The sequence below is a fragment of the Impatiens glandulifera genome, chromosome 3 (genome assembly GCF_907164915.1).
Source record: "Impatiens glandulifera chromosome 3, dImpGla2.1, whole genome shotgun sequence".
Taxonomy (NCBI): Eukaryota; Viridiplantae; Streptophyta; class Magnoliopsida; order Ericales; family Balsaminaceae; genus Impatiens; species Impatiens glandulifera.
In genome coordinates this window covers 58,453,655-58,467,262 of record NC_061864.1, presented here as the reverse complement: position 1 = coordinate 58,467,262, position 13,608 = coordinate 58,453,655, and the positions used below count along the sequence as shown (strand labels likewise).

The 13,608-nt window shown below is 30.2% G+C and overlaps 2 protein-coding genes across 2 annotated transcripts; one reads left to right on the top strand and one right to left on the bottom strand.

Annotated features, from left to right (window-relative positions):
* Positions 1–7,365: 7,365 nt before the first annotated feature.
* Positions 7,366–8,400, bottom strand: LOC124930479 (ribosomal RNA-processing protein 14-like). The gene is made up of 3 exons (XM_047470818.1): positions 8,397–8,400; positions 7,590–8,296; positions 7,366–7,410 (listed from the first exon to the last, which is right to left on the bottom strand). Exons 1-3 carry the CDS (start codon positions 8,398–8,400, stop codon positions 7,366–7,368), a joined length of 756 nt encoding a protein of 251 aa, XP_047326774.1.
* A 2,870-nt stretch (positions 8,401–11,270) lies between these two features.
* Positions 11,271–13,296, top strand: LOC124929351 (pentatricopeptide repeat-containing protein At3g22670, mitochondrial-like). The gene has a single exon (XM_047469695.1). It carries the CDS (start codon positions 11,552–11,554, stop codon positions 13,205–13,207), a length of 1,656 nt encoding a protein of 551 aa, XP_047325651.1. The 5' UTR covers positions 11,271–11,551; the 3' UTR covers positions 13,208–13,296.
* Positions 13,297–13,608: the final 312 nt, after the last annotated feature.

Here is a 13,608-nt window from a genome sequence, read left to right as displayed (position 1 = left end):
ATATATATATATATATATATATATATATATATATATATATATATATATATATATATATATATGACTTATCTAAAAATTAAATTTGATTTTCTTTGATAAGAATCACTTCCATTTGCATAGATGGTCACATTTATATTTAAAAACAACTTAAATTTATACAAATAACATGTGTTATATTCAAATTATAAATAAAAAGGAGCATGATATATATATATATATATATATATATATATATATATATATATATATATATATATATATATATATATATATATATATATATATATATATAATATATATATATTCTTATGACTTATCTAAAAATTAAATTTGATTTTCTTTTATAAGAATCACTTCCACTTGCATAGATGGTCACATTTATATTTAAAAACAACTTAAATTTATACAAATAACATGTGTTATAATATTCAAATTATAAATAAAAAGGAGCATGATATATATATATATATATATATATATATATATATATATATATATATATATATATATATATATATATATATATTCTTATGACTTATCTAAAAATTAAATTTGATTTTCTTTGATAAGAATCACTTCCACTTGCATAGATGGTCACATTTATATTTAAAAACAACTTAAATTTATACAAATAACATGTGTTATATTCAAATTATAAATAAAAAGGAACAGCTTATCCGGGTCGAACCTAACGGAGATCGGAAATATCTACATTTTTGAACGCTAGGCTATCTAGAAGATTGGATAAATAGATTGATTTAAGGAAAAAAGCTCAATTAGACGTATGTAATTGTACAACTAGCTCACTTAAACGTATGTACTAATAAAAGGTCATTTAAACATACGTACTATCAAAAATTGGCTCATTTAGCCTTTTAGTAACCATGGTTAACTTTTATTTTTAAATTTATATATTTATCAATTAAATATTAATATATTTTCTCTTTCTTTCCTTTTCCTTTTCATTTATTATTTCATTTATTACTAATAAATAAACCCTCTATTTTTATCTTTTTTTTAAAATTTTTTATTATTTCTATATGAGTATTTATGATTGATTATTTTAATTTTATTTTATACATATGAGAGCATTTATCATTAATTATTTTAACTCTATATTTCTTCTTCTTTTTTATATATGTTTTTTATATTCACATTAACTATTAATTATTTTAAAATTGTTTAATCCAAATAATTGAATATAAAAATGAAATTTTTTTCAACAATAAAAATCCTTTAACACAAAAATAAATTAATTAAGAATTAAGAATTTAATAATAATAAAAACTCATTCATCAAACACTAAAAGAGTAATAATCAAATATTAGACAAAACAATTCATTTACTAATAATATAAGTCGCGAATAAAAATTAAATAAAAAATTATTAATTTCATTTTTATTTATATTAAACTAAATAAGAAAAACATTTTTTCATTTTTATTATATTAAATTAAATAAGAAAAAACCCTTCAAAAAAAAATATTACAGTAAAACATAAAATTTATAAATAAGTTGTTAAATTTTAAAAAAAATGAGAATTTAAAAAATATGAGAAATAAAAACTAATAAAAAAAGAAGATGAAATATAAAAGAGAAATTAATATTAAAATAATAAAAAATTTAAAAATAAAATAAATTACCTAGTTTAATTAATGAAAAGAAGGAGAGAGAAAATATATTAATATTTAATTAATAAATATATAAATTTAAAAATAAAAATTAACCATGCTTATTAAAAGAGGCTAAATGAACCAATTTTTTATAGTACATATGTTTAAATGGCCTTTTATTAGTACATACGTCTAAGTGAGCTAGTTGTACAAGTACATACGTCTAAGTGAGCTTTTTTCTTTGATTTAATTAGTGTAAGTTGGACAAAATTTTACTTTATTTATTTTTAAAATTATAATATATATTAATGGCATTATTGTAATTTGATGTATTCATACGGTTTTGTGTTGGGATTAGACCAGGACAAAGAATTATATTCCGCATTGATCTCCTCGGTCTCGATCTGTCTCGTCAAGACAAAAAATATTTGTCACATTCGGTTCTGATTAGAAGGAAAAATATTTATCACATTGGGTTCTGATTAACTCAGTTACTTGAAATATTGATTTGCTTGTTTAACCATATGTGAAAGTAGTATACTCCAAATTTGGGGTTAAAAGAGTTTTATAAAACGTTTTCGGTGAAAATAAAAACGTGATTATGATTAGTACCCATCTTACATATATTTGGGTTGAAAAATAAATTTATTTAAATTTAAATGAGATGAATGCATGTATTTTATAGTAATTAAATTCGGATCACAACAAAATAATATATATATATATATATATATATATATTATATATATATACCTTATGAACTTTTAAAAAAATGAGATTTGATTTTCTTTGATAAGAATCACTTCCACTTGCATATATTGTCACTTTTATATTTAAAAACAACTTCAATTCACTTTCAAATTTATATTTAAAACAACTTAAACTCATACAAATAACATGTGTTATATTCAAATTATAAATAAAAAGGAGCAGCCTATTACTTTACATAAATTCCTTCTTTTTCTTTTGTTCTTGGTTGTGACTTGTTCAATGAATTGACTGTCTATTATTGTTTAAATCACTTACTTCAATATTTTTTTTATCAACTTTATATATTATACCTACATATGGGAATTATTGGGATCCAATATTTTTTCAAATATATATATATATATATATATATATATATATATATATATATATATATATATATATATATATAAGTATTTTTAAACACTCAACCAATTTAAAGAAGTAGCACTTTTACGAATTCGAATAAAATAAGATTTCTAGAAATATTCATCTATTTTAACGCTAAACTAGAAGAGGAGATGAGTAAGTATGTAAAATGATTTGTTAGGTAGTGCAGAGTTTTACTTTATTTACTTTTAAAAATTATAATACAAATATATATATTTATATAATAATATAATATAATATAATATAATATAATATAATATATATATATATATATATATATATATTTTTTTTGATTTTGTAATATGATATATTCTGGACAGTTTCGTGTCTTACTATCCCGTCCAAATATTCAGTCAATATGGGTTTTTCCTATCCACCCTAATCACCTATGTAAAAGGATCTGATTAACTATCGGACGGTTTTTAATTATCATATCCTTGTTAATAAAGATCCCGATGAAGAGATGCATGTACTATTTTATATGAATTAAATTCCAGTTTACAACAAAAAATAATAATATATTTATATTCTTTATGACTTATCTAAAACTGAAATTTGATTTTCTTTGATAAGGATCACTTCCACTTGTATATATTGTCACATTTATATTTAAAAGAACTTAAATTCATACCAACAACATGTGTTATATTCAAATTGTAAATAAAAAGGAGCAGCCTATCACTTTACATAAATTCTTGACTTGTTCAATGAATTGACTGTCTATTCTTGTTCAAATCTTCTTCTACAATATTTTTTTTAGCAACTATTTATATAACCTACATATAGAGGAAATTCTTGGGACCCATTATTTTTGCAAATATTATTATTTTTGTCTAGAATGATAATTAGCATAAATATTTTTCTTTTTTTTTTACAACATAAAATAAATGTCAATATTTTTTTTCGCAAATATAGTAGTAAAAATGATGAAAATTCATAAAAAAAAATACAACTCAAATTATACATGTTTTATCATAAATTATTCATAAGAGAATAATAAACCCAGCCTAGCTCAGATTTATATGGCGTGGTATATGCAAACTAGAAAGTGTTTTAAAAAAAATTGATCTTTGCTCTCAAATTTTCTCAGTTCCCCCTCCACATGCTCTCCATGGAGGGGAAAAACATTCATTTAATTTTTTATTTTTTTATTATTATTTTGCCCTCCCTGTCAACAAATAAAATTTGGGAACATGCAATCCCACAAACCATGATCATGAAAGAATTAACCTAAAAAATCTCTGACATTTTTCATACAAATAATTATTTGTAAAGATAAAATCAATATCTATAAAGACTTGAATTTTTCGGAATATATGTGATTTGAGGTTCAACGGCCAATGGAGGTGGTGATCTGAAAAAAAAATGGCTAAAACTAAATAAGTTAGTCAAGCTCTCCTTATATAGTAAGTTACAATTAGAAATACATTTAACAAATATGAATAAGATTTTTCTATTAACAAAAAAAAACTCTTTCAAAAAATAATCAACAAGCTATCTAAAAAACCAAAATCCTAAAGATCATAATTAAGCAATTTAAATAAGTTTGTTTATGATTATAAACATTTTATTTAACCCGAAAAGTTGAGATTAATGTTAAACCTTTATTTATGTAAGTAATACAAAAATAAGTTATATTTTTTCAGTTCTAAATTAGTCCTCGTATATCTAGACAAGTTATTATCAAACGTAAGGGTGACAATTTGGGTTAGTTTCAGGTTAACAGGTTAACGAGTTGAACGATACTAACCTGAACCTGACATGTTTAGTGTTTTGGGTCAAAATCTCTAACTTGAACCTGACATGTTTATTTGTGATTGACCCGAATCTGGTTTAACCTGAACCTAGCCCGTTTGACCCAATTTATCTAACTGAACTCGAACCAAACCTGATGTAATTAATTCACATCTTTATTTTAAATTAAAATGACATCAATACAAAACGAAAATAAAACTAGATCATAAATTCGTTTATAAAAAAATTACAAAAGAAAATGAGTGAGTAAATAAGAAATAATAACACAAAACTAAAAAAAACTTGTAAACGTATTATCGGGTCTACTTTGGGTCATTTCAGGTCGACTCAATTTTGACATTTTATAAATCAGGCTAAACAGGTTGACCTAATTTTGACCCGAAAAAAAATACATGATTCTAACTTTATTTTTTTCGTGTTCGGTCTGAATCGTATTTTCGTGTCGGGTCCAAAAGTGTCGGCCCTAATCAAATGAAAGAATCACAATCACTCATTATCGTAAACTACATAAAAAAAACTCACTAAAATTTACATTAATGAGAATTTCGAACTTAGTTAACATGGTTAGGGTTAAGGAGTTTGTATATATTTTTTATGTTATTTTTTAATGTTATAATCATTTCAATTTATTAATGTATTCATTCGAGTTACATGATCAAAATCTCTCTCTATATATAAAATCATGCTTAACTTCATGTCTAGATTACCGGGTCGAGAGCTATGCTTAATTTGGATATATATGTGAGAGTAAATAAATACTTGGGTCGGACTGTGGGTTGACCCGTCCATAAATTTAATTAAAACGGTTAAAAATAAAATAAAAAATGCTATACATATGTTTCGAACTTACAACCTAACAAAATAAGTACAATCATTTAACCAACTAGATTCATAAGACTTTTATATTTTAAATTCAACACCAAATTTGATGAACGCGGGACATTCTTAACAATTTAAGTTCAATTATGTCAGATTTTGGGTTGACCCGTCCATAAACTTAAAACGGTTAAAAATAAAATAAAAAAATGTTATATGTATATTTCGAACTTATAACCTAACAAAAACAAGTACAACATTTTAACCAACTAGGCTAATAAAATTTTATATTTTTTTAATTTAATATCAAATTTGATAAACGTTTGACATTCTTAATAATATAAATTCAAATTTTTAACTAATATATATATATATATAATTATATATGTATATATAATGATGCTTAATTTCAATGTGTCTGAATTGTCGGGTCGAGAGTTGTGGTTAATTTAGATACATATTGTGAGACTAATTAGATATTTTGGCGGAATGCGGGTTGACCCGCCATAAACTTAAAATGGTTAAAAATAAAAATAAAAATGTTATATATATGTTTCGAATTTGCAACATAATAAAATAAGTACAACCATTTAATCAAGTGTGGGATGTGGTTTGCCGAGGGATAATAGACCGGTAACAATTGAAAATGGTTAAAAAATATGAATCAAATATTTGATTGACCAAAGTGTGAGGTCACGATCCTAAATGTTAAAAATATGAATAAAATATTTGATTAATCAAAATGAAAATATAAAGTCACTAGATAAGAGGTTGATTGAGAAGAAATATGTGGAAATATAAGTTATTTTACCAAAATGAATAAAATATGGAACGAGAGTGTTTTATTTTTTAGTTTAATATATTATTCGTTATTTATTAAAAATTTTAAACATTAAATATATATTATTATAATTTTTTTATTAAATTTATTTTGTTTTTTATTTGTATCCGTGTGAATAACAAATAATTTTCTTATTTATTAATTATTACATTTTTTAAGTTAGTATCACTAACTTTTTGTTTGAAAAAATTAAGTTTTTTAAATTTATCTATCATAATCACATGTTTACTATTTGGGGGTATTTTTTTTTTTTTAAGTAAATCAGACCGGATTTGAAATCCCCATATAAGTATAGGATTATTTTAAAAAAAATCATTTTAAAACCCACAAAATAACATAGTTTTTTTTATATATATTTAAGATGCTATGTCATTTAAGCAATTTTTTTTAAAATAAATATAAGAAATCAAACAAACAAACATTAAAACCCTAAATACTCTCTCCCGAATATTTTCACATTAAATCCAAACAGCTCACTTCTTCTTCAGCTGAAACCATATTTAATCTCTACAAAATCTCAGCCTCCTGTCGGCGGCCCGCTACCCGATTCTTTCCACGGTTCGTCTTTTCCCGTCGGCATACACATTGCTAACCTCACTGTCCATTTTATACGGGTCTATTATATGGTGGAATAACTTTATTGCCCATTTTTGTCTCCAAAAATTCATGTTTTCTGTGATCACATCTTATACATCCAATTTGGCACTAAGGTACTCCATATACATGATTGTAAAAACACCACAGTCCCCACTCTTGGTGCACTTTGTGACTGTTGGGTGTGGTATTACAACATATAACAGACTTTCCAATTTGAACTTAGGATACCTGCGCTTGTCAACATGGGTCCTTCCATGTTGAAACAAATATGGAATTATTTCACATAATGGTTTCATGAACTTGTCATAATGATCATTTTTGAAAAATCTTTGTTCGTAGTCATATACATTGATGCACAAATCTTGTAGATGCACCTGACACGGGACTCAGTGTTTTAGCTTCAGGTTCATAGGGATATATATGATATCTACGCTACTCCAACAAGTCAGGAATTTGTCAACATCACCCATGAAATATTCCATTAATGTAATGTCGAACTTGTAATTTTCTAGATCTTTGGCGACTTTGCATAATGAGACTCAAATTTTAGAGCGATATGACAGTCACATATTGTGAAATTCATCGGATAATAAGTTTTGAGGAATTAGGCAACCCTTTTTCTAAGAAGGAAACATGATGCATCTATCTCCTGCGCAAATCGAAAAAATGAATTAAGAACATTATACTGACAAAACAAAATTGCAATTTTCGTAGGCGAAGATGCATTTTTGTAGGTGAAGATGCAATTTTCGCAGGCGAAGATGGATCTGTCGTAAGCGAAGATGCATTTTTGCATGCGAAAATACTATATTATTGAACAAAACTTACCTTATCATGTATCCAATTCTGAGGCTTCAACAATCTGTCAAACAAATCTTGACCAGCTAAGCTAGTAACCAGATCTTTCATGTCTTCATCCTTCACCTCCTCCAACTTCATCCAATTGTTCAACTCATCCATTTGTTCAATGTCAGAATCCAAAATAGGATTGACCGTTACCGGATCATTGAGTTTAAAAAAATTTCCACTAAGGTCTGTGTAGTTCCCCAATTTTGTGGACTTCTGTCTCTTTCTCCGAAATTGTTTTCCCAAAAATTTTGTTGGAGTCATTTCTAACACATCATCATCCATCTTTTTCTCCAACTCCTGATCACCATCCTTCTTCTTCTCCAACTCCACCTTCCTCTTCTTGGCCAACTCCTCCTTCCTTTTCTTGGCCAACTCCACATTCCTCTTCGTTCCCAACTCCTTCTTCTTCGTGGCGAACTCCTTCTTCTTCGTGGTCAAATCTTCCTTGTCGTCCATCTTCAACTCATCCATCTTCAACTCAACATGCTTCTTTTCTAACTCCTCTTGCTCAAATATCTCCAACCACTTCAACTCAAACAACTTATTCCGCTTCAACTCATCTTCATCTTCTTTGTTCTCCAACCCATCAACATTTACTTCCTTATCCAACTCATTCAACCCATCATCAACATCATCATTTACTTCCTTATTCAACTCATTCAACCCATCAACAACATCAGCATTTACTTCTCCAACTCATTCAACCCATCAACAACATCAGCATTTACTTCCTTCTCCAATCCATTCAACCCATTAGTAACATCAGCATTTCATTCCTTCTCCAACCCATTCAGCCCATCAACAACATCTTTCTTCTCCATCTCATTCAACACATCATCATCATCATCTTTTTTCTTCTCTAACTCATTCAACTCATTATCATCTTATTTCTTCTTCAACTCATTCAATTCATCATCTTCTTTCTTCTTCAACTCCAAAAGCCTATTATTCTTCAACTCATCATCTTCTTTCTTCTTCAACTCCAAAAGCCTATTCATCTCCAACTCATCATCTTGCTTCTTCTTCAACTCATCAAGCCTTTTCAACTCCAACTCCTTCTCCACTAAATCTGAATCAACATTCTTCTATTGTTTTATTTCCCCCAATAATTTGATTATTTGGTTGAACATAACACGTTGATCATCTTTGATGAACTTCATTTCAGTTTTAAGCTCATTTACATCCTTTGTCAGCTCCTTTAGATCCTTTGTCAACTCATCAAACTTGACATAATGTTGGACTTGAGTCATTCGATTGTCTTGGCTAGTTGGAAAATTGTCTTGGTTAGTTTGAGGAGTCGTCGTAGAAAGGACATGGCTAGATTCATGAGTAGTAGACCGAGAGGTGTCTTGGCGAGATTCATCACTAAATGACCTCTCAGTCCTCTTGGCTAGTGTGATTTTAAATAGTTTTCTGCTCTTGGGCGCCGGTTTGTGAGTCATTTCATCTTTGGGAATATTGTCATCTTCATTATTTCTCTTCCTATCATCTAGTTCAAATAATTCATCATAAATGTAACCTCTCATATCTTTAAAATATTCCCCACAATAGTTCTTCTTCTCCTCCTCAGACTCATCAATCTTGTTAAACACATTCACTTCAGGAGGGAAGTGGATACCTCCTGGACAGTGTTGATGTTGCTCTTAGAGGCTGTATAGAGCAATTATCTTTGGGCATATAGGTTGTTCCTCGGTCATATCTGCAAATTTGGGGACAAATGTCTTGATAACCTCATAGGTTCAAATTTGGAAGGCTATTGCGAACCCACTAATAGTATAAGCGACATCACAGTTCACTTTGCAAGTTTCCCTCTTGGCCAGATATAGCTCCCGAAGATGTTTCGTGTCTTTGTCAATACCCTTTAGGGTTAAACTGAAGGACACCTTTTCCCATGGAAATTGAAGGAACATCTCCATATCCTTCACCATGCTGAAGATTTTCAAATTTACCCTCCTCCTATATGAGATCCAAAAAGATACTAATAAATTAGGTTTATGAGCCCCATCTTTCATGCATCCTCCTTATTAGAGCATCAGAGGAATCTTGTTTGAACCTCATTCACTTAAACAATCGTTTTGCCCCCAAAATATTTGCGGACTAGGGTGGACATTCTTCAACGTGCCAGTTTTCGACCACAATAAATCTTTTAAAGTTGAGGCCTGTCACCAAGGCATATTCCTTCATGCCCCCAAGAGAGCTCCTGACCATTGACCAGGAAACTTATCCTCTTCGAATTGAAGCTACTTTTCCTCATCATCATTTGATGGATTATTGTTCCTGAGAAAATTACAGTCGGGCTTTCAATATATTTTGGAATTAAGTCTACAAAGCCCTATCCATAAGACCAAGGTTATTAAACTTCTCCTTCATCTTTGACAAGCAGATGCAGGCGGATTTCCATGAAATATGACCAGAAAAGTTCTCAATAACATATTTGGTTTTGGTTTTGTTTTTGGTTGGTGTCATCTGTAAAGAAACATTATGTCAGATTAATGAAAGCAAATACCACTTTTTTAAGAAGCAAATAAGACATTATTCGCATGCGAAGATGCAATTGTCGCTAGCGATGATGCAATTGTCGCCTACGATGATGCAATTGTCACCTACGAGAATGCATTATTCGTCTGTGATGATGCAGTTGTCGTCTGCGAAAATAAAAATTCAATCGCAGACGATAATTGCATCATCGCAGACGAATAATGCATATTCGCAGGCGATAATTGAATCTTCAGAGGCGAATAATTGATCATAGCAGACGAAAATGCATTATCACAGGCGACAAATGCATCATCGCAAGCGACAATTGCATCATCGCAGACGAAAATGCATCATCGCGGGCGAATAATGCATATTTCACCGTAAAACCATTCAGCCACCCTCAAATCCCTAAACCTAAACTCTAAACGCTAAAATCCTAAACCATTCTTCCATTCCAGCATGCATGCAAGAGGAAAACGATAGAAAAACGGGGAAACCTCACCTGAAATGATGAAGGCATTCCGATGTTGCCTCGAGGAGTTGATCGATCGGCTTCCTTCGTTTTGTTGGTTCGCTTGGATCGTCGGGGGAGAAAGAAAAGAAAGGGAAAATGAAATGAGGAGAAGGAGGGAAAACGAGAAATAATGTCTCATATTTTTATTTGAGGGTAGAAGTGACTTTTGCTAGAGGTAAAATGTTATTGTTGCAAACTTACTCCCTTATGTTATTTTTTTGAAATAACCTGATTATTTCGTCAAATTTCCCCCAAAAATATCGTCAAATTTCCTCCAAAAATAACATAGTTTTTTTTATATATATTTAAGATGCTATGTCATTTAATATATGAGAAATGATTAGGTGAGGGAATGACTTGTCATAATCTTATTCGCTGAAAAAATTAAATAATTTCTCTATTTTCTCTCTTTCCTCCCACTTTTACATTTTCCAACCAATAAATAAGATGCCAAATCATTCCCTTACCAAATTCTCTTACCAAATTCACTCTCTCTATCACTCATCTTAATATATAAGTAATTTTTTTAAAATAAATATAAAAAATCAAAAAAACAAACATTAAAACCCTAAATACTCTCTCCCGAATATTTTCACATTAAATCCAAACAGCTCACTTCTTCTTCTTCAGCCGAAACCACATTTAACCTCTGCAAAATCTCCGCCTCCTTGTCAGCGGTCGGCTACCCAATTCTTTCCACTGTTCGTCCTTTCCCGTCGGCATCGCCCATTTCTAAGGTACGTACCTACGATATTCTCTTCTTCTTCCTCTTTCAGAAATCATCGAAAGAGCAGTCTTGATCAAGGAAATTTGAACTCTTCGATATTTTTCAGAAATCAACTAAAGAACATGTGATCAAGTAAATTTCCAACTCTTCGTTAGTCAATCTGAGCATATGATCAACTTTTTCATTCATTTATCCCCAATTTCTCATTCCGCAGCTTAAAAAATGCAAATGCTCCCAAAATTTAAGCTTCCCAAGTCCTTCTCCAAACATTGCCTGATATATTGTAAAGGGAACTCAATTTCTTCGTCTCATAGAGTATGCAGTTTGTTTGCCTTTTCTTCTAGTACCACCACCATCACTGAGCCTGAATCACCTGAACTACCAAATTGGATTAAACTTGTGGAGAGGCCCGACGATGAGTTCGTTCTTCCAAAACATGGCTACGGGTTTGATCCTGACACGTCTGGTAAGCTATTCGGACAACAAATCACCAACAACGATATCGAAAAGCTAAGTACAATTCTGAAACATCAATTTTCAACCACAGATGAAGTAGTGCAAGCTCTGAGTGGTTTTACCGTTTCTATATCAGATGGTTTATGTGAGCAAATCTTGAAGAGATTCAACAATGACTGGATTCGAGCTTTCGGGTTCTTCAAATGGGTTAAGTCTCTCAATGATTTCACACATTCGCCTAGCTTGTATTGTCTTGTGATTGATTTATTAGGGAAGGCAAAGAAATTTGATCTTATGTGGGAATTATTGGAAGAAATGAACCAATTAGGGGGAGAGTATGTTACATTAGAGACTTTAGCTAAGGTGATGAGAAGACTTGCTAAGGCACGTAGATACAACGATGCAATAATCGCTTTTAGGGAAATGGACCGATTTGGTTTGATCAAGAATGTTGAAGCATTGAACCTTTTGATGGATGCATTAGTGAAGGAAAATAGTGTTGAGCATGCTCAAGAAGCATTCCTCGAGTTCAAAAACAGCATTCTGTTAAATTCTCATACTTACAATGTTTTGATTCACGGCTGGTGCAAAGCTAGGAAGATGGAGGAAGCTAAACTGGTTATGAACGAGATGGAAAGAGATGGTTTTCATCCCGATTCGATTTCCTACACTTGTTTCATTGAATCATACTGCCGTGAGAAAGATTTTCGAAATGCTGAAATGATATTGGAGGAAATGCAACAAAAGGGTTGTTCTTGTTCTCCTAGTATTGTGACTTACACAATTCTTATGCATGCTTTTGGGAAAGCAAAGGAGATAAATAAGGCATTGGATATTTATGAGAAGATGAAGAATCAAACTGGTTGTGTTCCCGACTCTTCGTTCTACAACTCGTTAATTTACATTCTAAGTAAAGCTGGTAGACTTAAGGATGCACGTGAAGTGTTCGACGATATGCCAAAACAGGGGGTTGCTCGTGATGCCTTGACGTATAAGACCATGATAACTGCTCTTTGCGAGCTCTCGCAAGAGGAGAATGCTCTAAAATTGCTACGAGAAATGGAAGATATATCGTGTAAGCCAGATATTGAAATTTATGCACCAATACTAAAGATGTGCTGCAAAAACGAAAGAATAAAGACGATTTCTTCTATCGAGATGCATATGCTTGAACACGATGTTAGCCTCGATTTAGGAACTTATACTCTTTTGGTTCAAGAATTGTGCAAAAGAGGTAAATTTGAACATGCGGTTGCATACTTTGAGGAAATGGTTGCGAAAGGGTTTGTACCTAGAGATGCAACATACAAAATGCTGATGAAGGAACTTGATAAGAAGGGTGTGGTGAAAGAAAAACAACAAATTGAAGAAATTATGTTGAGATTAAGATTGGAGAACGATTCTTGCCCTTCTCCATCCTGATGTTGATTATCATTGATGACTATTCTTTGAAGATCGGACACTATCCTTTTGCATATCATCACGGATCAAGGTTAGATTTTTGAATACATGTTCTTAGGGTTTTCATCAGTTTGAAGAGATTCGCGATGCTTGAGCTAGTGTTGGACATTCTTCATCAATAGATCGACCTACCAATAGTAACAGTGGAATTTCCACAGTTTTGTGGTTAGTTTATGTGTATTACCTTACATGGCAGAGTTTTGTGGTTAGTTTATGTGTATTACTTTACTTGTATCAAATTAACTTGAGTGTTTAATTTTGATACATTTGTAATGAACTAATTATAATATTGGAAACACAAAATAGGAAGTGGTAGAGGATTTCCCTTTCTCTTATGAGGTCTGTTTAGTTCATGGTCTCTT